Source organism: Delphinapterus leucas, chromosome 10, assembly GCF_059928025.1.
Source record: "Delphinapterus leucas isolate spDelLeu-1000000601 "Yukka" chromosome 10, BTC_Dleu_Yukka2, whole genome shotgun sequence".
Taxonomy (NCBI): Eukaryota; Metazoa; Chordata; class Mammalia; order Artiodactyla; family Monodontidae; genus Delphinapterus; species Delphinapterus leucas.
The window spans coordinates 41351655-41376299 of NC_143138.1; the positions used below are offsets into that span (position 1 = coordinate 41351655).

Sequence of the window (24645 nt, forward strand, 5' to 3'; positions counted from 1 at the left end):
CATCCTTTGGTGGAGGGAGGGTCACGGGGATAAGATGTAAGTGACTCTGGCTGGGTGCGCTGTCTGCTGAGTCCCTGTGCTGGAGGGTGGGGGACTCACGGGACTTTATCACTGTCCCTGCAGGTCCCAAGAGCAGTTCTTCGTCCACAGCCACATTAAGGTCCTAATAGAAGCTTCTCCCCCTGGAGCCTGAAGAGGGTTTGAGTGGTCCTGGATTAAGTGAAGGACATTCATGAGGTCAATGTTCTGGATGACTCCTTTCCATGGGACCTTGGAGGAGTCCTGAACTGATTCTAGAGTCTTGTGTTCTGAGATCACGCATCTCTCATCTTTGTGCCCTTCTTCCTCCTCCTTGTCTATACTAGTCCCCATTTCCAGGGACAGTGTCCAGAAATTCCCCTAAGACCTAGCTCCTTCCAAATCCCAAACTTTTTACTTTTCTGTGGTCCAGCCCTAACCCTCTAAGTCGTGATCTCCATCTTTCTCTCTTCCAAAGGCAGCCCCACAGTCTTCAGAAGACAAACGTTCAGATAGTCACTGCTCCCTTTTCATTGTTTTTTAAAAGACTTTTTCCTTTCAAATAAAACTGAGATAGAGATTACCACATAAAATGTATAATTCAATACATGACTTACGGCAAAACCCCTGTAATCAATGCTCAGTTCAAGAAACAGAACTTTTCCAGCTGCTGCATAAGTCTCCCTGCTGCAGGCCAATCAAAGCCCACTCCCTCCTCTCAAAAGCAGTCATATCCTTGCAAACTATTTGGGCCTTGAATTTCCTTTGAGGGATGATTTTATTACACTTAACAATTAAAAAAAAATCATCTGTAGGACTATACAGATGGTCTAATTTCGGGGTCAGCTTTGGTAAATTTTGTGCGGTAGATTGATTAGGGTACAAAGTATTTGTCATTCATCTCATGGAGATGTAGCTGGCCCTGGACTTAGACCATTCTGAGAGTACATCTAAAGAAGGCTTACAGCTTTTACTTTCCTATTGGAAGTCCTGAGCCATCAGGTAAGAAGTTTGCCTTCATTGCTGATGGGGCCACATAGGCCACGTTAGAAGCACTGGAATTGCTGAGGGAGAGAGTGTCTCTGTGTCCCAGTTGAGCCTCCAGAGGACCCCAGCCCCAGCCACCATCTGACTGCAACCACATGAGAGACCCTCTGTGAATACCACCTTCTAAGCTCAGTCAACTCCCAGAACTGTGAAAAATCATTAAATGGCTGTAGTTTTAAGCCACTAAGTTTGGGTGTAATTTGTTATACAGAAATAGATCATGAAATGTTGTTTTGGGGTGTAATTTGTTATACAGAAATAGATGATGGAATGTTGTTTTTCAAAGAATTTTATCAAAACAACAAATCTACCGGCACAAACTTCTTTATATCCTGTTAGTATCTTTTAATGTTTGTAGAATCTGTAGCAATGGCATCTTTTTGTTACAGATGTTAGTAATTTGTATTTTTCTTCCTTATCAGTCTTGCAGGTGGTTTATCAAAAAAAAAAAAAAAGAAGAAAAAAAGAAAACTCTAGCTTTGTGATTTTCTTTATTATACATCTATTGTCCATTCTATTTCCTCTCTTATCTTCATTATTTCCTTTCTTCTACTTTTTTTTGGCGTGTTTCTCCAGTTTACACAGCGCCATTTGTTGAAGACACTATCCTTTCCCCATTGGATATTCTTGGCTCCCTTGTCAAATATTAGTTGAATATATATGGAAGGGTTTAATTCTGGGCTCTCTTTTCTGTTCCACTGGTCTATGTGTCCATTTTAATGTCAGTACTATACTGTTTTTATTACTATAGTTTAAAACCAGGAAGTGCGATACCTCTGGCTTTGTTCTTCCTTCTCAGGGTTGCTTTGGGTATTCTGGGTCTTTTGTAGTTTATGATTTTTTTGCTATACAGGTTGCTAGTCCTACATCATTCACTTAAAACTTGGTATATTAGTCCTTTGCATGGCTATACCACAATTCATCCATTCTCTCTCTTAAAATTAAGACTGTTTCTTTTCTCTTCAGTTACTTTTTTTTTTATGTCATCTTGGCACATGTATGAGAATTTATTTAGAATGTTTTTATCTAGGATGGAAGTCTGGGATTATCCAACTACCCAAAGGGATATACACCAATATTTAACATATTTTATAATTTTTTGATGTACAGAATTTTCATAATCAAGACAAAGTTGTCAGTTTTTCTTTTTGAATTTGGAAATAATTTTGTTATTCCTAACCTGGTGCAACAAACATTCAATTACAAGTCTCTTTAAGCTAATGTAGGATTGTTTCTTTTAGATAGATATTGTCTTAGTCCATTCAGGATACTACAACCAAATACCATAAACTGAGTAGCTTATAAACAGCAGAAATTTATATTTCACAGTTCTGGAGGTGGGAAGTCTGAGATCAGGATACCAGCAAGGTCGAGTTCTGGTGAAAACCCTCTTCTAGGTTTGCAGACCGTCAATATCTCACTGTGGCCTCACATGGTGGAAGGGAAGACCCTGGTCTTTTGGGCCCTTTATAAGGGCACTAATCCCATTCATAAGGGGTCCACCTTCAGAACTTAATCACCCCCCAAAGCTCTACATCTTAATACCATCACATTAGGGACTAGGTTTCAGCAGATACATTTTGTAGAGGCACAAACATTCAGAACATTGCAGATATATGGATGTGGATTTTATTATTGTTGTCAATCATGTAACATTTGCACTTTAATATTTTAATAGATACCACCAAGCTCCCACTCATTCATGATGCTACTAATAATATATGAGAGAATCCATTCCCACAGACTCTTGTAAATCCTTTATTTAAAAAACTCAGACTATTATATTTGCCAATTTGGGGGAGAAATATTTCATCACATTGCTATTTGAATTTGTATTTTTTTCTGATTATTGGTGTGTTTGAGTAAATATTTTATGTTTATTGGCCTTTGGTGTATTTGATTCTGTAAATAGTCTGTATCTTTGCCCACTTTTCTGTTGTTTATTTTTGTTCATTTATTTGTTGGTTTGTTGGCAATTTTACATAATAAGAAAGTTAGCCCATTGTCAGCCTTGTGTGTTGCAAAGTTTTCTGAGCTTTACATATTTCTTTAAAATTTATTTAATCCATGCAAATAAATTAAAAATTTTTATTCAAATACATATTTTTATTTATGTCTTCTAGACTTTCTGTCTTGCTTAGGAAGACTCTTTTTCTTTTAAGAAGGATTATTTTAACAGGCTTCTTGAGGTATAATTTACTTACCACAAATTCACTCTTTGTACATGTAAAATTTAATGCTTTCAGTGAATTATAGTTTTTTTCTTTTAATTTATTTTTAATTGAGGTAACATTGGTTTATAACACTATATAAGTTTTATGTTACAACCTTTTATTTCTATTTTTCTACACACTAGAGCATGCTCACTGCCAGATTTAGTTTCCATTCATCTTCATAGAGTTTATCCCCTTAACCCATTTCACCCTCCTCCCACTTCTGGGTATTTATCCAAAGACTATGAAAACTCTAACTCGAAAAGATATATGCGTCCCCATGTTTATCACAGCATTATTTGCAATAGCCAAGATATGGAAACAACCTAAGTGCCCACCAACAGATGAACGGATAAAAAAAAGATGTGGTATATATATATATACATATATATATATGTATACGCACACACACACACATACAATGGAATACTATCAGCCATAAAAAAAGATGAAGTCTTGCCATTCGCAACCACATGGATGGACCTTGAGTGTATGACCCTAAGTGAAATAAATCAGATGGAGAAAGAGAAATCTGTATGATTTTACTGATATGTGGACTGCAAAAACAAGTAAATAAAAACAAAATAAACAAGACATATCAAACAAAAATAAATGCTTAGATACAGAGAACAGAGTAGTGGTTACGCTGGTGTCTTTTGATTGGTTAATTCAACCTATTTACATTTAGGGTGAATATTGATAGATGAGGACATGGTACTGCCGTTCTATCTTTTGTTTTCTGGTTGTTTTATGTCTCTATTGCTTCTTTTTTCCTTGTGTTTCTATCTGCCATTTTAGTTTGGTGGTGTTAAAGGACGTTTTTCTCAGTTTCCTCTTTTTTAATGTTTCATGTCTCTGCTCTAGGTTTATGTTTTGTTGTTACCATGAGATTTGTATAAAACATCTCATATATAAAATAGTCTTTTTTTCTGCTGATAGCATCTTATCTTCATTTACCTATATGACTTCTGTAGTTTTCCTCTTCCCTTTTTATGTTTTTGTTGTCTCAAATTATCCCTTATGTTGTGTTTGTTCTCAGATTGAAGTAGCTATAGTTATTTTTATGCCTCGCCCCCCTTTTACCTTTATGCTACAATAAATGTTTGAAAACCTATTCTGATACAGAGCTGCAATTTTCTGATTCTGTCTGTGTATCACCTTACTCAAAGTTGTGTGTACTTTTTACCTTTTTGAAAGCAGCTCTTTTGCCCCTTTCCTATTTGCCCATTTCTGTTCCTCTCTAACCTTAAAAGAACCTAATTATAGGAATGAGATCACTAGGCAATTGAAACTAACTCCCGACTTATGCTCTCCTGAATGCACACCATGCCTTGTCTAACCTGTTGATTCTTTTCCTAGATAAAAAGCAGTTAAAAAATGACTAGCTCTCTACCCCCAGCAGCTCAAACCTCCCCCCCCACCCCACCCCCACCCCCGCAAGCAATCCTGCAGGAGATCACGCAGGCAAGATAACATCTGAAGAGAGAGTCAGCCAGTCTGCACTCAATGGAGAATGATGCAGAACCCAGCCTCCTGCCTTGGTGATTCACTGAGATTCTTTCCCTCCATTTTTCCCTTTAAAAACTGTCATGGCTGAGCAGAATCTTTGGAGTCGGTTTGGGAAACATGTCCACTTTCTCCCCAGATTTCTGGCTTTTCTGATTAAAGCACGTTTCCTTCCTACTGACACTTGCCTCTCAAATTATTGGCTTATGAATGGCGAACAACTGAACCTGGGTTCAGTTACATTTTTATTTCTGGTAGAAGAGCTCCTTCTTACATCTTTTGTAAGGAAGGTATATGTTGATGAGCTCTCTCAGCTTTCGTTTGTCTGAGAAAGTATTTCTCCTTCATCTCTGAATGACAACCTTGTTGGATAGAGTAGTCTTGGCTAACAGTTATCTTTCAGTATTTTGAGAATGTCATTCCACTCCCTCTTGACCTGTAGAATTTCTGCTAAGAACTCTGCTGATAAACTAATGGGGGTTCCTTTGCAGGTTACTATCCTTTTTTCCCTGGATGCCTTTAAAAAATTCTCTGTCATTGACTTTTTTTTTTCTTTTCTTTTTTTGGCTGTGCTGTGCAACATGTGGAATCTTAGTTCCCTGACCAGGGATTGAACCCGAGCCCCCTGCAGTGGAAGCACGGAGTCCTAACCACTGGACCACCAGGGAAGTCCCTGTCATTGACTTTTGACAATTTTAATATAATGTGTCTTGGAGATGGTCTTTTTGCATTAAGTTAATGAGGGGCTCTATTTGCTTCATTGACTTGTAGATTCAGTTCCTTCCCCTGGTTGGTAAGTTCTCAGCCATTCTTTCTTTTTTATTATATTAAAAAAAAATATTTATTTTATTTATTCTTTTTTTTTTTGGCTGCGTTGGGTCTTCGTTGCTGCGTGCGAGCTTTCTCTAGTTGAGGCGAGTGGGGGCTACTCTTCCTTGCGGTGAGCGGGCTTCTCATTGCGGTGGCTTCTCCTGTTGTGGAGCATGGGCTGTAGACACAGGGGCTTCAGTAGTAACTCGTGGGCTCTAGAGCACAGGCTCAGTAGTTGTGGCTTATGGGCTTAGTTACTCTGCGGCATGTGGGATCTTCCCGGACCAGGGATCGAACCTGTGTCCCCTGCATTGGCAGGTGGATTCTTAACCACTGTGCCACCAGGGAAGCCCCTCAGCCATCATTTCTTTAAATAAACTTCTCTCATCCCTTCTCGCTCTCTTCTGAGATACCCATCACCCTAATGTTGCCCTTCCTAAAAGAGTCAAATGGCTCTCACAGAATTTCCGCATTCTAAAAAGATTTCCGTGCTTGCTTTGACAGTACATATACTAAAATTGGAACCATAAAGAGAGAGATTAGCATGGCCCCTGCGCAAGGATGACACGCAAATTCGTGAAGCATTCCATATTTTTATAGATAGCTAGTGGGAAGCAGCCACATAGCAACAGGGAGATCAGCTCGGTGCTTTGTGACCACCTAGAGGGGTGGAATAGGGAGGGTGGGAGGGAGACGCAAGAGGGAGGGGATATGGGCATATTTGTATATGTATAGCTGATTCACTTTGTTATAAAGCAGAAACTAACACACCATTGTAAAGCAATTATACTCCAATCAAGATGTTAAAAAAATAAATAAAAAGATCTTTCTCTTCCCTCTTCTACTAGTATCATTTCTACATTTCTATCTTTGAGCTCACAAATTCTCTCTGCCATACGGTCTACTCTATTTCCAGTGCTTTCTCAAGAATTCTTCATCTCGTTTATTAGTTCTTTAACTCCAGAATTTCTATGTGGTTCTTTCTTTTTTTTTAGGGTTTCAATCTCTTTGGGAAAGTATTCCTTCTGTTCTGCCTTTGTGAGTTTCGTTGCTCGTTGAGTTTCTTCCTGACAGAATTCTAACTGACTGAATTCTCTGTCAGTTAGATCACCATATCCCATGACCTTATGATTGTTTTCTGGAGAATTATTTACTTTTGTGGTACACTATTGCTGTGGTTCTTCATGGTGCTTGATGAGTTGTCCTCTGCCAGCACATGTGAAGTAGCGAGCACACTTCTATTCTGATGAACCGTGGGTTTAGAAGTTAGAGGCTTTTCTTTTGTTTTCCAGTAGGTGGCACTAGAGCACACGGTTTTGGTTTCTTTTACCTGAGCTGCCGCTGGTTATATTTGAGTTCTTCTGTCAGGGGTGTTGCAAGGCGCTCTCACTGTCACTTCTTGTGCCTCTGGAGTCATTGGTGCTTTGCTGCTGCCCGTGTTGCTGGTGTTGCCACTTGAGGCTCTGAGATGGGGGCTCTTCTGCTGTGTCTGGGGTCCCCTGAGTTGCCATTGGCTGTTGTTTCCACCTCCAAGTACTTTCTCTTTCCCAGAGGTCAGGGAGTGGGTCTGATCACAGGGTTGGTTCTCCCCGCAACCAGCCCCCACCCCTAAGTGGGGTCCAACTGTCACCTCATTAATATAACGAGACACCTTTGTGGCTCTCATCACTTTGGAAATTCCAAGTGTTTTAGGAGAACTGTGCCAGGAATGGGGAAAAAGACCAAATATAGATTACATTTTATGAAACCCAATATCACACTCTGGGAAAAATTAAGTTGCCTCTTGTGTAATTAAAAATTTGTTAAGATGATAAGTCTCATGGAAAGGATTCTTATCACAATAAAGGTGGGGAACACAGGGAAATTTTTGGAGGTGATGGATATATTTAACTATTGGACAGCTACATTGATCAGCTCTGGAGGTGCCCTACCTGGGGCCCATCTGCTATGTAAAATAAGTAAAAAACAAATCAAAGCCAAATTGATTGGGTTTTCTCTACTACTAGCAGCAGAAAGTGTCTTCATTGAAATAGTCATGCCATACATTTTAATTCAACCTTATAATTTCACACCAGGTTTCAAATAAAATGAGAGGAATCATTTCTTCATCTCAGATAACAAAGCAAGAGTAAAGCTGCAACCTTGGGATCAAATAAAACTTATCTCAACTGTATGTCTATTGCAGACATGCCTATCTCCTTATTAAATTCCTATAGCATGATGACTTATTTAGTGTAAATAATATACAATGCAACTAAGATGTTCAAAAAATAGACTGAATTTGCTTAAAAATAGAATAATAGTCTCTGACACTGGAGGAATTGTGCTCAAATGATTATTACTTTGAAATAAACTTCTAAATCAATCACTTACATTTAGAATTTCCTTCTATTTGACACTGACTCTTCAAATGGAACAAAATAAAAGAATCCTCTATTTTCTCAACGAATTTCTTTCTCTGAGATGTGTCCAACAACTTTATATAATCTATATTACTTATAATTACTTCTAGTATAATAATTTACTTATATTCCCAAAGTCTATGGAATTTAGAATTATATAATGATTTAATAGTTGCACAATGTTTTATACAAGGGTAGAATATTTCTTTGATTTACTTTTCTAGCTTGTTTCTAATCACATACTTTTTGTCAAGTTTGTTTCCATTCTTATCGTCTGTTTTCAGTTTATGTAACTCCTTTTTAATCTTTTGGATTAAATTTACCATTTACCATTTACCAATCCCATTGACCATTGCAACAAAAAGAATAAAATACCTAGGAATAAACCTACATAGGGAGACAAAAGACCTGCATGCAGAAAATTATAAGACACTGATGAAAGAAATTAAAGATGATGCCAACAGATGGAGAGATATACCATGTTCTTGGACTGGAAGAATCAATATTGTGAAAATGACTATACTACCCAAAGCAATCTACAGGTTCAATGCAATCCCTATCAAATTACCAATGGCATTTTTTACAGAACTAGAACAAAAAAATCTTAAAATTTGTATGGAGACACAAAAGACCCCAAAGAGCCAAAGCAGTCTTGAGGGAAAAAAACGGAGCTGGAGGACTCAGACTCCCTGACTTCAGACTATACTACAAAGCTACAGCAATCAAGACAATATGGTACTGGCATAAAAACAGAAACAAAGATCAATGGAACAAGATAGAAAACCCAGAGGTAAACCCATGCACCTATGGTCAACTAATCTATGACAAAGGAGGCAAGGATATACAATGGAGAAAAGACAGCCTCTTCAATAACTGGTGCTGGGAAAACTGGACTGCTACATGTAAAAGAATGAAATCAGAACACTCCCTAACACCATACACAAAAATAAGCTCAAAATGGATTAAAGACCTAAATGTAAGACCGGGCACTATAAAACTCTTAGAGGAAAACATAGGAAGAATACTCTTTGACATAAATCACAGCAAGATATTTTTTGATCCACTTCTTAGAGTAATGGAAATAAAAACAAAAATAAACAAGTGGACCTAATGAAACTTGAAAGCTTTTGCACAGCAAAGGAAACCATAAACAAGATGAAAAGACAACGCTCAGAATGGGAGAAAATATTTGTAAATGAATCATTGGAAAAAGGATTAATCTCCAAAATATATAAACAGATCATGCAGTTCAATATTAAAAAAAAAAACAAAACAAGCCAATCCAAAAATGGGCAGAAGACCTAAATAGACATTTCTCCAAAGAAGACATACAGATGGCCAAGAAGCACATGAAAAGCTGCTCAACATCACTAATTATTAGAGAAATGCAAATCAAAACTACAATGTGGTATCACCCCACACTGGTTAGAATGGGCATCATCAGAAAATCTACAAACAACAAATGCTGGAGAGGGTGTGGAGAAAAGGGATCCCTCTTGCACTGTTGGTGGGAATGTAAATTGATACAGCCACTATGGAGAACAGTATGGAGGTTTCTTAAAGAACTAAAAATAGAATTACCATATGACCCAGCAATCCCACTACTGGGCATATACCCAGAGGAAACCATAATTCAAAAAGAAACATGCACCCCAATGTTCATTGCAGCACTATTTACAATAGCCAGGTCATGGGAGCAACCTAAACGCCCATCGACAAATGAATGGATAAAGAAGATGTGGTACATATACACAATGGAATATTACTCAGCCATGAAAAGAAATGAAATTGGGTCATTTGTAGAGACATGGATGGATCTAGAGACTATCATACAGAGTGAAGTAAGTCAGAAAGAGAAAAACAAATATCGTATATTAATGCATATATATGGAACCTAGAAAATGGTACAGATGAACTGGTTTGCAGAGCAGAAATTGAGACACAGATGTAGAGAAAAGACGTATGGACACCAAGGGGGGAAGCGGTGGGGGGTGGGGGTGGGGGTGTGATGAATTGGGCGATTGGGATTGACATGTATAAACTGATGTGTATAAAATGGATTACTAATAAGAAAAAAAAATAAAGTTGTACCTAATATAAAAGGGGTTTTTAATATGTGTTTGCTGAATAAATTAATCAATTAATTAATTTACTGGTGCACACTATATTTAGTGTTTAGTGATATAAAAAAATAAAATTTTGATTACATAAAATATTTGAATATTCTTCAATTTAAAATGATTAAATAAGATATTCAGACAAGTCAAGCTTTCAAATCTGTCCATTACAACATATTTTCTCATTGTCATTTAGGCAACCACTTTTACAAACCTTCCATTGTTTCTCTATACACATGAGAGTAGAATATAATGGAATAGAATGGGTATAGCTAGATATTCTTTTTCTCCTCCTCTCTCCTTTTGCTAATTTATTAAGCAAAATGTTGTATACTACACATACTCTCCTGTACCTTGCTCCAAATATATTTTGGAGATTATTCCATAGCAGGGTACAGAGAGCTTCTCATTTTTTTCTAGCTGCAGGGTACTTCATCGTTTATATCAGTGTATTCATGCATTCCCTTTTGTTTCCCAGAATTTTCTGTTTTCTGCTAAGGTAAGGTCCACACAGGATTCTCTCATGACAGACAGTTTGTCACACTATCTGGTGGGGGGCCTCAGAAATACATCTTTTCCACTACAGTGGCTTTGTCCTGATAGCTTTCTGAAAAGAGCACATCCCAAGTCAGAGTCAGCATGCCACTGATTTTTATTCAAAATATAGAAAAAACAATTGAGGTGTTGAAATCTACCCTTAATAATAAAAGGAAAGTTCTAGAAGTACCCAGGTTTAGATATTTTCTTTTAAAAAAATCAGGGAAAAGAGACAAAAGAATGTGATTGAAGGCATCATATGCTTACAAGTTACCTGCATGTCTTGTATTTGTTGTCCCCTTTCTGTATCCCATGGTGTGAAGGGACTTGTGTGTTTGCCTTTGAGAATGCAAAGATGTAGGAGACCAGGAAGTGGGTTCAGTAAGGGCTTTCTCCTAGCTCAGGGCAACACGCCTAAATACAGAATGCAGAAAACCCCCGAGATAAAACAGGGAAGGAAGCAAGGAAACCTTCCAGATCACATGTGTCCAAAATTCCGGAATGTAAATGAAAATGGTCTTTGTTTTGTGATGCAACTCTCCCTTTCTCTTTTCCTTCTATTTCTTGTCCTTGATGCTGTATGAAGCAGAAGATTCACTCCCTGTGTATCTCAGAAAATAAATATAAGGAAATGAGGGCCAAAGGAGGCAGCAAGGGTAGAAAGCAAAGAGGATCAGGAAAGAATGAAATAAGGTACTGGAATCAACACTGGGAACTTCCAGGTCCAGGTTAGGGGCTGAGGAAGCCATCCAGGACATTTCCTGCAGGGTCATTCAACCAGATCCTGAGCAAACCAGATCCTGAGAAAGTACTCTTGTTGTGAAGAATGAGTGCTAAGCAGGAAAACTTTTCGTGCTGTGAAGAAGCTGGGACAGAAGGTTCTTCTTTGTTTAAAAAAATTTTTTTTTTATTGAAGTACAGTTGATTTACAGTGCTGTGCCAATCTCTGCTGTACAGCAAAGGGACTCAGTTACACACATATAGACATTCTTTTTTATATTCTTTTCCATTATGGTTCATCACAGGAGATTGGATATAGTTCCCTGCACTATACATTAGGACCTTGTTGTTTATCCATCCTATATATAATAGTTTGCATCTGCTAATCCCAAACTCCCACTCCATTCTTCCCCCACCTCCCCTCCCCCTTGACAACCACAAATCTGTTCTCTCTGTCTATGAGTCAATTTCTGTTTTGTAGATAGGTTCATCTGTGCCATATTTTAGATTCCACATATAAGTGACATCATATGGTATTTGTCTCTTTCCGACTTACTTCACTTAGTGTGATCACCTCTAGTTGATGGGACAGAAGGTTCTTGCTTGAGTGTTACCATCTTCGCTTCAGCTCAGGAGTCCTACAGGAGACAAGAGGAGAGGGTTTTTTCCAGACCTACCTCTTCATGCTGCTTCGTTCCCTCTTTTGGGGGGCCTCACGTTAAAGCCCTGTAGTAAGAAGGGGGAAATCATTCTTTTTCTTTTGGCGGTACGCAGGCCTCTCACTGTTGTGGCCTCTCCCGTTGTGGAGCACAGGCTCCGGACGCGCAGGCTCAGGGCCATGGCTCACGGGCCCAGCCGCTCCGTGGCATGTGGGATCTTCCCGGACCGGGGCACAAACCCGTGTCCCCTGCATCGGCAGGCGGACTCTCAACCACTGCGCCACCAGGGAAGCCCGGGAAATCATTCTTAAGCCTCCCTGAGCCAAAGATACTTTAGAGCACAGGCCTCTTATATTATTTATTTATTTATTTTTAACTGAAGTATAGTTGATTTACAATGCTGTGTTCATTTCTGCTGTATAGCAAAGTGATTCAGTTACACACACACACACACACACACACATTTTCTTTTCCCTTATGGTTTATCCCAAGATACTGAATATAGTTCCCTGTGCTATACAGTAGGACCTTGTTGTTTATCCATCCTATATGTAATAGTTTGCATCTGCTAACCCCAAACTCCCAATCCATCCCTCCCCCACCCCCACCCCCTTGGCAAACACAAGTCTGTTCTCTTACTAGCTGGTGCAAAGCTTTATTGCAAACCACCTAATCAGAATTCAAAGTCTTTCTCCTTTTGTCTGTCTCCTGTCTTGTCATCTCCACCACCATTTCTAGGAGACCAAATCCATCTCTAAAAGAGGCCGAAGGGGCATTACCTGTTGGCTGAAGTCCAGAGTATCCTAGGAAAGGGAAGGGAGGATGTATACTTAAAAGATACGGAGGCAAGTCTGTTCCCGGATACAATGTCCCCAGCCCCTGACTCCCCCCTCTCACCTGAGATTTCTCTACATCACCATCCATATCACCTGATGCCAGGGTGGAGAGGAGAGCAGACCCTGAGAGCATGTGACCTAGGAAGCCTCCGTCACGCAAATCCAGCATCATTTCATCAGGCTTAGCGTCTCTTCTTGCATTTGCCCCAGGATCTCCATCTGAGATCTCCATGCATGATAACCCTTCTCTTATCTGTACAGGCCATCACCTCTTATATTTCACTCATAAATAACCGCGGACTGTTGATTTCTGGATTTCCAGGAAATTTGAGATTGACTAGGTAAAGGTTGCTCGATGTGTTCTCTGAATATCGATGACCCTGTATGATGACCCTGTAGGATAGGGTCATTGATATTCAGAGAACTCACTGAGCAAAGCCATATTTCTTCCTCCAAGAAACCTGTGGGGCATCTCAGCTGCTAACAGCTTCCTTACCATTTTAATTCCTGATTAAGAGCAGCCCCACCCCAAGGAAAAGCAGACCCATAACACAGGCTCCGATTCTACTCAGTATCTTGCCTCGTGAAGGTTCATACCGTGTGCCTGAGAAAAGAAGCTAGTTTGGGTGATTTTTACCCTGAATCCAACTTCTCTGAGACTCTGAGAGCTTTGACTGGGGGGAGAAGCCTGATATGAAAGAACTAGAATAATTGGCCATTCCTAGAAAAGGAATGGCTACAAGGTTCAGGCAGTGAATCGCTTAAATATCACAGCCCTGGCATAAGGCCACACGTCTTCAACATCTGATGGACGAGGAGCCTGGGACTGGTTGAGATTGAACTCCCCTCAGGACAGGAACATCCCTGTAGAGGATGTGCCCCTTCTCAGGTCACAATAACAACTCAGAGCAGGAGTGTCAGAAGCACAAGCCCAGCCCGACGCAGGGGACTGGTGCCCAGGGCCAAGGGGTGACCATGACCTGTGATGTCATGGGAGGCTCAAAACAGGGACATCCTCTTTTCTGCTTGTCAGGCAGAACTGCCTCCCCAGGGAGTATAGGTATTTGTAGAAACCATCACGAGATGTCTGTAAACAATCAGGAGATTTCTATCACAGGATATCACAGGGCAGCCTCAATAACCTAAGCTGAAGGAGAGAAGAACATGGAGAAAATGCACATATGCTGTGGGGAGAGGAGAAACCTGACACTCGGGGGTAAGCAAGTCTCCTCCCTGATGGGTAAGGAATTTTCGAGGTCAGAAGGCTTCTCACTCCATTCCACTGTGACAGGGCTCGTCCAGCTGGGGTGCTCCACGTGGCAGGTGTAGACCTCTCCACTTTGAGGAACTATTTCAAGCATCACCATGGTCTGGAAGGTCCAGTCTCCATTAGGGATCAGGCCTGTGGAGACCACCCCCCGCCTCCTCTTCCTGGCCATTCTGGAAGCACCTGACTTCAGTGTGGCCTGGATAGAAACCATTCACAGAGCAGACCAGGAGGCTGTGGTGCCACAGGGGCTGGGTCTTTGCAGGATACATAGTCACTGTAGGCTCCAGTAGGAGAGAAAATGTAGAGGGAATAGCGAGGGAGACAGTAAGTCTCCTGACCAGATGTAGCCTTGTGCAGACCAGGCTGCCATGTGGCTTAGGAGAAGTCAGTGTCATGGGTCTTGAATTTAACCCCTATAACAGGGCCTATTATAGTTGAGAGATGTTGAGCAAAATTGTGGGGTTTCTTTTCATAATTTGAAACAGTTACCTATTGTTGAAGTGTTTACAAATTTTGCAAGACACAGGGTGCATTCAATAAAAGGGTGATTTCTGTAACTAGGCTGCCTGTGTTCAAATCCAGGCTTTACTTCTAACTGGTTAATCCTGGGAGAGTTTTTAAATCCCTCTGTGCCTCAGTTTTCTCTCCTCTAAAGGAGGATAATGATATGAATTTACCTCTTCAAGTTAAATGAGTCATATATACAATGGAATACTACTCAGCCATAAAAAAGAATGAAATAATGCCATTTGCAGCAACATGGATGGACCTAGAGATGATCATACTAAGTGAAGTAAGTCAGAAAGAGAAAGACAAATACCGTATGATATCACTTATATGTGAAATCTAAAATATGACACAAATGAACTTATCTACGAAAGAGAAACAGACTCACGAACATAGAGAACAGACTTGTGGTTGCCAAGGAGGGCGGGGCTGGGGGAGGGATGGAGTGGGAGGCTGGGGTTAGCAGATGTAAGCTATTATACTGTATATGGAATGGATAAACAACAAGGTCCTACTGTATAGCCCAGAGAACTATATTCAATATCCTATGATAAACCATAATGGAAAAGAATATTTTAAAAAGGATGTATATATTTATAACTGAATCACTTTGCTGTACAGCAGAGATTAACACAACATTGTAAATCAACTATACTTCAATAAAAAATATTGATCATCATATTAAAAAAAAAGAGCTAATGGACTTAAACCATGTAAGGAAATGGTTGGGGGAATTCCCTGGTGGTCCAGTGGTTAGGATCTGCGCTCTCACTGCTGAAGGCCCAGGTTCAGTCGCTGATCAGGGAATTAAAGTCCCACAAGCCGCACAGGGAGGGCCAAAAAAGAAAAAAAAGAGATGGCCAGAACTTAGCCTTCAGTATATGTCAGTTACTTATTGAATGTTTTTACTGTGAAAGAAAGTGTGATTCACAGCTTAAGGGTAAATTAGGGAACAGTAGTGGGGTAGATAGAGATGTAGAGTGTGAAATCCTGGTTACACTGCCTCAATGGACTCACATCTTAGAACAGCACAGAAATGGTTCTTCCCCTGAGAAGCAGAAATAGACAGAGGTCATTCTCTAACGCTATGAGTTGTGTCTCAAGGAAAGCATGAGTCCTGCAGAGGAAAAGGAACAAGGAAAGTTAATCATTTAAAAAGTTTTTATTGTTTTATACTCAGCTGATGGATCTCTCTCTCTCTCTCTCTTGCTCTTTTTTTTTTTCCCCCCCAAAAAAGCCACATCTAGTTTTTCAATTGTTATCATTTTAGAATTCTCTCTCCTTCTAAACTGACATTTGAGATCAGGGCAGGGTCTGGGACTCTTCACGTCTGAGACAGCCTCTAGCACTCTCAGGCCCTCAATAAATACAATTATTTTAAAAGAAAGGAGAGGGACTTCCTTGGATGTCCAGTGGTTAAGACTCCGCCCTCCCAATGCTCAGGGCCTGGGTTTGATCCCTGGTTGGGGAACTAAGATCCCACATACTGCAACTAAGCCTGCGTGCCACAACTAGAGAAGCCCTTGTGTGGCGACTAGACCCAGCACAGTCAAAGTTAAATAAATAAATAAATAAATAAATAAATAAATAAATAAAAAGGAGAAATGGGGGACACAATTGTACAGTACCACAAAATAGCAGATTTAAGACCGATGGTAAATCATTAGTCACAATTTTTCCGTTTCTATTTCAGTAAGTAAAAAATGTTAAATTCTCAACATGGAAAATATTGAACAGAATCTAATAGAAACCACAAACTGGAGAAAATGTTGAATCAAATACCAGCAAAGTGTTAATAATCTTACTGCATAGACAGCCCATAAAATTACTGAGAAAAACACTAGGACCCTAGTGGCAACAGATTAATAGATAATGCTTTGGGCAGTCATTCCAATTGGGGGAAAAAAAGAGAGAAGAACTTTAGAAATAAAAGAAATGTAAGTTAAAAATAATAAGATATAAATTTCTAACTAAGTGGCAATATGGAAAATAAAATCTAACAATGGGGAATGTGAGGTAAATTGTTCACAACCATACAAAGGGAAAGCACAACTACTTAAGTACTATTAGCATTATAAAAATAGTAACATAAGTATGGTATTATTATTATTATTATTTTTGCGGTACTCGGGCCTCTCACTGCTGTGGCCTCTCCCGTTGCGGAGCACAGGCTCCGGACGCGCAGGCTCAGCGGCCATGGCTCACGAACCCAGCCGCTCCGCGTCATGTGGGATCTTCCCGGACCGGGGCACGAACCCATGTCCCCTGCATCAGCAGGCGGACTCTCAACCACTGCGCCACCAGGGAAGCCCCTTTTATGGTATTATTAAGTAACAAAATTATATCTGAAAAGCTAGCTTCACAATCATTTCAAATATGTAAAAATATACACACTAAGAAAGCAAAAGAGTAGTTGGAAATTCAGACCTAAAAGTAGCCTCAGAAAGGTCGGAGGTGAGTGGGAGGTTCTTCTCCGCTGCACCCCTAGTGATTAGTCTCCCTCACAAATTTCATTCTCAAAGAAACGCGCCTGCACACAGACGCCGGCACATTTATTTCAGGGGTTTCAGGAGTAAGGGGGTGTGTGCCCAGAGCAGACTGGGGCTCCTCTCACGCTCTCCCAAGCCTCTTACATTCCTCACCTCTCCTCCCCTCGCCTCCCCCAACCACAGACACCTGGAGGTCCCTTCCCGCATCTCTGACCACCCGCCCCAGTCAGCCCTTATCTCTGTCTCCCCTCCCCGAGACTCTCCCAGGGCGGCAGCGGAGGATGCCTGGAGCCCTCCCTCCTGCATCCCTCTCCCCATACCCACCTCCCTCCCGGTCCTCTCAGACCCCAGGCCCACTCCCCCCACCATACACACACTCTCTCCCCTCTCACCAGCATACGTCGACAAAATCTCACTTTAGATTTCCCACAGAAGGCTCTCACGTGTACCCTCGTAACTTGTACTTGTCCACAATCCTACACACTCACCCTGGACTCAGTCCCTCTGTCTCTGTGTCTCTCTGTCTCTGTCACGGCCCCCCCACCTCCCCCCCGACCTCGCCGCCGCATGGTGCTGCTCTCCAAGAACTTGTAGTTAATCCTGCAGAAGGTGTGCACGGCGGCCCGCGCCCGCTGCAGGGCATCCTTCTGGCGGTTCCAGAGCTCCGCGGCCGGCCGCCCCAGCTCGCTCACCGCCAGGTCCTCCCCTACGTGGCTGTCGAAGCGCACCAGCTCCTCCCGGTTATAGATGGACCTGTCCAGGAAGTGCACCTGCCGCGTGCTGTTGGAGAAATGACACTCGGACTTTACCTGCACCATGAAAAGTGCTGTGGGGACAGGAATGATGTTGTCACCCGGGCGCATGGGAAGAGAATGGCGGTGACGCCCACCGATGACAGGCGCCCGGGCACAGGCCGGGGGCGCTAGTACTCCCTCGGAGGCTCTACCGGCACCCCACGGGTTCATCTTCCACCTGCCAGCGGTGGAGGAAGGACGTGGTGGGCGGAAGAGACCCCTCTGCTCCTGAGCCATTCGGGCTCCACTTGGCTTCCATGCTCGCCTGGACATCTCCAAGTGTGAACTGGACTGGGATTTGCCCCATCACCATCTCCTCTTAGGAGCCTCCTTCATTCTGTAAGTACTTGGTTAGGACTGTGCTTGTGTCCAAATTTCGCTGTCCCTTGGGACTCCAAGGAAGGGAACACAGCCGTCTCCCCTCTACTTGTGGAGCTTAAAATTTAGTGAAAGTGTTGGACAAAAGCCAAACACGCAAGAATTTATACAGAAGTGAGATAAGTCAGGATAAAAGTGTGGTGTTCTATAGCAGAGAATGATAGGATGACCTAAATTAGGTTAGGGTGCCAGAGAAGTGGTCTCTGAAGACCACTTTAAGTGGTAACATAAAAGGTTACGTGGATGTGAGCTAGAGGAAGTGTGTGTGTGTGTGTGTGTGTATGTGTTTAGGGGAAAAAGAGAGACACATTTTAGGTAATGGTAATACTGTGTGGAAAAGCTGAAAGAATTGATGAACTTCCTCTAGAAAGTTCACTGAAGCACAGAGAGTGAGAGGAAGGAGGGGAAAAGATTAGACTGGAAAAATCACATGGAACCAGGCACTTAAAATCCTTGTAGGTGACATTAGGATTTTGACTCTATGCTAAACGTAATGAGAACTACTGAAGAGTTTTAGGAGATTAAAACCATAACCCCAATACAGGTCCACAATTCCTTTTCTGCATTTCCAAATCTGGATAGCTCAGAAAATCAGATTTTCTAAAAATTTGCTGCTAAAATTCGTTTGGCAAATCTGACCTGCTGAGGGAAGGGGTCAAACGTGTCTCAGAGCTCTTATTGGTTACATATGGTTCCGTAGCTTCACTGTGTGTAAAGATACATATAGACATAAATATACACATATATATCATATGAATGCACATATTTTTGATTTTTTGGTATTAAATTACAGTATCATTAACATTATGTTAGTTCCAAGTGTACGACATAATGATTCAATATTGTTAAAAGTTATACTCCATTTAAAGTTATTACAAAATAATGGTTATATTTCCCTGTGTTGTACAGTATATCTTGTTGCTTATTTATTTTATTCACAGTAGTTTGTATCTCTTAATCCCATACTTTTATCTTGCCCCTCTCCCCTTCCATTTCCACACTTGTAGCCCCTAGTTCACTCTTTGTGAGTCTGCTTCTGTTTTGTCATATACATTTGTTTTATTTTTTAGATTCCACTTATAAGTGATAACATAGAGTATTTGACTTTCTCTGTCTGACTTATTCCACTAACCATAATACTCTGTAGGTCCATCCACATTGTTGCAAATGGCAGAATTTCATTCTTTTTTATGGCTGAGTAATAGTCCACGGTGTGTGTGTGTATGTGTGTGTGTGTGTGTGTATGTATATATATATATATATATATATATATATACACACACAAACCACATCTTTACCCATTCATTTGTTGATGGACACTTAGGTTGCTTCTGCATCTTGGATATTTGTAAATAATGCTGCAGTGAACATTGGGTTGCATGTATGTTTTCAAATGAATGTTTTTGTTTCTTTCAAAAACGAAAATATTTTTGTCTTTAGATTTAGTTGAATTGTGAAAATGTCAAAAAGAGTTAAAGAATAACCCTGTGGTTAAAGGTAAGAAGAATAAATGGAAGTTTCTGATATCATTAATAGTGTGGAAAGTAGCATTGCTGCAGAAATTTGAGGCATTTTACTGAAAAATATTGTAACAGCCACCACTATTTATGACTTAAAAAGACAAGTTGTTGAAATCAAATAGAGGTGTGATGACCAAGACCTCGTGACATTTTGAAAAACATGGCGTAAGGCAAAAAATAAAAATGAAGATCTTGAACTTGCTTTGATTGAATGGATTCAACAAGAAAGTAATGAATTTGTTCAACCGTCTAGTTTTGGGGGTAATGAAACAAGCTAAATAAAACCACGAAGAGGTGAACTGGAAGGTGGATGTGTGTGGAGAGTGTAAGTCTAGAATGTTTAGAAGCAGCATAGTGTATATAAGGCAGTGCTTTCAACCTCAGCGCTATAGACATTTCGGACCAGGTGGTTCTTTGTGGCTGGGGAGAGGGAGCTGTCCTGTGCATAGTAGCCTGTCTATCAGCTTTCCTGGCCTCTACCCACTAGTTGTCAAAAGAACCCCCCTGTGTGACAACTAAAAATGGCGCTATCTGGAGCCAATGTTCTGCGGCGGGTGAAGGAACGGGGAGAAAGAGTGCTGAGCTGTCGCTGGGTGAGAACCATGGGTGTAAATCATATGAAAAAACTGTCCTGGAGAAACCACTCTCAAGTACGGAGCAGCTGAGACTGACATAGAAAAATTTGCCAATATTATTTCTGTTGAAAATCTTGGTCCTACATGAAATATGTTTTTTGGGAAGCCGGTCCCAGTGAAGAGCTGTTTTTTCCAATAAAATAAATTTGTTCAGTCCAACCAAAGTTGACTGATTTCTTTGCCTTGGCAATTAGTCACTGTGATATGGTGATTTATGATAAGAAACATGTATTTGTTCTTCATCCCCGTTTCTGCCACAGGTCTCCTAAAACCCTGGAAATTTCCTAAGGGGTAAAATCAGTAAATGAGTCTTTTATATTAATTAGGTGACTTTTGGATCCAGTCTAAGGAGATGTACTGGTCCATAGTCCTCCCTATCTCAATAAACAGCACCACCATCCACCTAGTTATCATGCAAGACAAAATCCTGAGGGATAAGCTTTTGATTTTCTATCTTCCAACTCCCACCATTTAATTCATTAACAAGTCACTCAACAATCTATCCCAGATCTGTTCACTTCATCGCTACTACACTAAATGAAGTCACAGGCACATCTTCCCTGGAGAACCCTTCTACTCTCCCCTAACTGGTCTCTGTAACTTCACTTGGAACCCCTGCAATCCAATCTCCATGTGGTAGCTAGAATTAGTTTTTAAAATAAATATAAATGGACTCTCCTTGTAACCCCTTAGTAGCTTCACATAGCTCTGTAAATAAAAGTCAAATTTCTCACTATGGCCATCAGGGCCTAACATGATTTGACTCCTGACTTTCTCTCTAACCTCATCTTATTCCACTCCCCAACTTGCTTTCTCTGCTTCAGCTCCTCTAACCTTCTTTCCACCCCTTAAACACAGCAAACATCTTCCCACACTTTGACCTTTCCCCTGGTTCCTCTCCCTGGAGCATTTGTCCCTTAGATCCTTCCCATGTCTGGCTTATTCTCATCATTTATGTCTCAAATGAATGTCACAGGGAGAGCCCTGTAGACACTTGCAGTGAAGTCAGGTGAATACAATTTTCTCAGTCCCTTAACCCTTATATTTTTTTTCAGAGCATTTATTGCTGTTTGAAATGTTCTTCTTGGTTCAATGTTTATTGGGTTGTTGTCTTTCTCTCTTGTCATTAGGTAACTTCCATGATCATAAGGGACTTTTTTTCTGTTATTCAAATAGAATCCTCTGTGCCTAGGACAGAGCCCGGTATATAATAGTTGCTCAAAGAAGTATTTGTCATCTAAATGAATAAAGCCATAGTTTTGGGAATTGATCTTTGTGGGGCTCCTGGTAAAGCAAGAAGGGGCTCCAGTTCCAACACACTTTTGTAATCATGACACCTTATGTCTCTTCTACTTTCCTGTGAGAAATTCAGACTAACTTGCTCTTTCTCCTCTTACTACTTGGAAGAAACATTCACAGGTAAGGAAAAGGTGATTTTTAAGAGATAGGGAACATTTCATGAAGTTTCATTTCATCCAATGCGTCTGTTATAGTGCTGAGGGTTTGTGCAAACCGGGGATTTTTAGTAACGGTGATGACATAGTAGGGGAAAGAATAGGGAGAAACTGGAAGGAGAGGTAACCAAAGACGGCTAATTATGGAAAATAGATGGTATGATGAATGAACCTATGAAATTTGGGCCCAAGACTCCAAGAGGTCAATGAGTTCCCTTGATTTCCTTACTGGCTTTCAGCCCTATGGGATGGAAACAGCCTTCACACGCTCTGTATCCTGCTTAGGGTGTATGGTTTGAACCATATGAAATTGCTGATATTTGACTATTTGGAGTTTATAAAAATATAATTTCATAATTTATTCTATACTAGTTGAATCTCTTCTTGTGGGTTCAGGCCAGAGAAAGAGGAGATATAGAAGAAACTGATAGGATAGAAAGGTTCAAAATAGAATAAGCACTAATAAGCACTAACCTGTGTCAGGTTTTCAGTTCTTATGAGGTCTTTGAGGCATCACAGAATGCCCCTTAGATGCTCCTTAACTACAGGGTCATTCTCAGTACTAAGGATCCCTGCTTCAGGTCCAGAGTGCTTTACGCAGGAGAAATAGGGAGAAAACTAACCCCAGCTTTTGTCAGAGTACCTCCAGTACAGGCATACAGGCCTTATGAACAGTGGGGTTTAGGGAGAAAGAAAAGGAGACAATAGATAACCAACAAGGACTTACTGTACAGCACAGGGAACTCTACTCAATATTTTGTAATAACCTATAAGGGAAAAGAATCTGTAAAAGAATATATATATATATATATATATATATATATATAATATATATATATATATATATAACTGAAGTGCTGTGCTGTACACCTGAAACTAACTCGATATTGTAAATCAACTATACTTCAACTTAAAAAAAAGAAAAGAAAAGGACACAATGGTGAGGTCTCTTGATACATCCTCACGTATTAGTGAGAGGTAGCCGCATCACAGATCCCATGGACATAACACAGGATCTTCTAGGAGAGATCTTTCTAATTCCTTTTGAGTCCCCATAAAATTTTCAGAGGATTATTCCCACTTTCTGGCATAACTCAACAGAATAAAGGGAACCACGGATGGGAATTATTTTGAAATCATTAATAATCATTTTAGATTATTTTTGAAAGCATTTCTAAACCCTCTCAAAACCCCGAGGGAATGGGATATAAGGCTGGAGAGGTTTTATTAGAAGAGAGTTGACAAGAAATAGCCTATATGTATATATACGAAGGCACCTTATGCTGGTCTTATAAAGAGGGCAAGTATCCAGGCTCCTTTTGTTTGTGGAAGGAATTGAGGATCCATATGATAAAGGTAAGTAGTCACTGAAGAAGATGTCGGTGTTTTAAGTAACATGGCCTGGACCCAGACAAAGCTAACTCCCTCCCTTCCCCCACACCCCAAAATAGCTCACCATCCAAGGTGTGCACTTACCTCTCCAGCCCAAGCCAGGAGCGGGCTCAGCACCATCAGTATCGCTGTCAGTATTACTGTCCAGGAGCCTGCGGGGAACCAAAGGCACACCATGCAGAAGAAGAGAAGAAGGCAGGGTGCAGGGGAGCAGACAAATCTCAGTGAGGACTAGGACCCTCCTCCAACCCACATCTCAAATATTACCGACCAAGGAACTCATTTCTTTGTTCCTGGATTGGGTCGTCTCAGTTTCGGAGAACCAATCAGATTCATCTGTGAATATCATCATCAGTTGCTGGTTAGATACTCAATATGAAGTTCCTCTTTTGAAACTCAGATTTCCTTCCTTAGGAGGATTGTTTTAATTTCGTGCTTTAAAGGTTTGATCCAGTTGTATTTGTAACATTTTAACTGGGGCCCTATTGTGAGCCAGCTCTGTGCTGGTCAGCGATGGTCACCCAAATTTTTCAGGATTGTCTCCAGATACTGTCACTGAGTTTAGTGGGACCTCCAGGATACACATAGAGAAAGCGGCTTATCGGGGGCAATCCTTGTGGAATGGAGGGTCTTGAAGGTACCTTTGTAGAGCTTGTAAATAACAATGTAATAGGGTCAATGTCCAAATCACATTCTACAAGACCCTCCATGTGGAATGGAGGTTCTTGAAGGTACATTTGTAGGGCATGTAACTAACAATGTAATAGGGTCAATGTCCAAATCACATTCTACAGGGGGCTGAGAGATTGATAAAGGACTCAAATCAGCCTTTGGCACAGCAACTCTGCTTTAGAATAATTAATATTTTATGTGAAAAAGTGATCAATCCATTCCTCCTAGTTCCCTTTTTGACTTCCTCATTTAATTGGGGATATTTCCCTTTCTTTCTCTTTTAAAAAAATTTTAATTTTATTTCATTTATTTTTTATACAGCAGGTTCTTACTAGTTATCTATTTTATACATATTAGTGTATATATGTCAACCCCAATCTCCCAATTCATCCCACCATCACCACCCCCCACCATCAGTTTCCCCCCTTGGTGTTCATACGTTTGTTCTCTACATATGTGACTCTATTTTAGCCCTGCAAACCTGCTCATCTGTACCATTTTTCTAGGTTCCACATATATGCGTTAATATACGATATTTGTTTTTCTCTTTCTGACTTACTTCACTCTGTGTGACAGTCTCTAGATCCATCCACGTCTCTACAAATGACCCAATTTCGTTCCCTTTTATGGCTGAGTAATATTCCATTGTATATATGTACCACATCTTCT

The 24645-nt window shown here is 40.5% G+C and overlaps 2 protein-coding genes and 1 non-coding gene across 5 annotated transcripts in view; 2 read left to right on the top strand and 1 right to left on the bottom strand.

Moving 5' to 3' along the window:
• Positions 1–3166, top strand: part of LOC115801463 (HLA class II histocompatibility antigen, DO beta chain) — a 19977-nt gene extending 16811 nt beyond the window's left edge. For both annotated transcript variants that reach the window (XM_089918909.1, XM_022581557.3), the window contains exon 6: positions 124–3166. In XM_089918909.1, the coding sequence (XP_089775035.1) occupies positions 124–159 (36 nt within the window). In that variant the 3' untranslated portion in view covers positions 160–3166. The remainder of the gene's footprint in view (positions 1–123) is intronic.
• On the bottom strand, positions 1272–23375 carry LOC149748220 (uncharacterized). Of its 2 annotated transcripts, XM_089918911.1 has the most exons (3): positions 17824–23375; positions 15660–15759; positions 3322–12008 (listed from the first exon to the last, which is right to left on the bottom strand). In XM_089918911.1, the coding sequence occupies exons 1-2, from the start codon at positions 18196–18198 to the stop codon at positions 15742–15744; spliced, it is 393 nt and encodes a 130-aa protein (XP_089775037.1). In that variant the 5' UTR covers positions 18199–23375; the 3' UTR covers positions 3322–12008; positions 15660–15741. The 2 variants fall into 2 exon arrangements, with proteins under 2 accessions (XP_089775036.1, XP_089775037.1); XM_089918910.1 differs by having other exon boundaries at positions 1272–12008; positions 15660–23375.
• On the top strand, positions 6083–6190 carry LOC115801788 (U6 spliceosomal RNA). Its single transcript, XR_004022134.1, has one exon. It is a non-coding gene; the product is annotated as a U6 spliceosomal RNA (small nuclear RNA).
• Positions 23376–24645: the final 1270 nt, after the last annotated feature.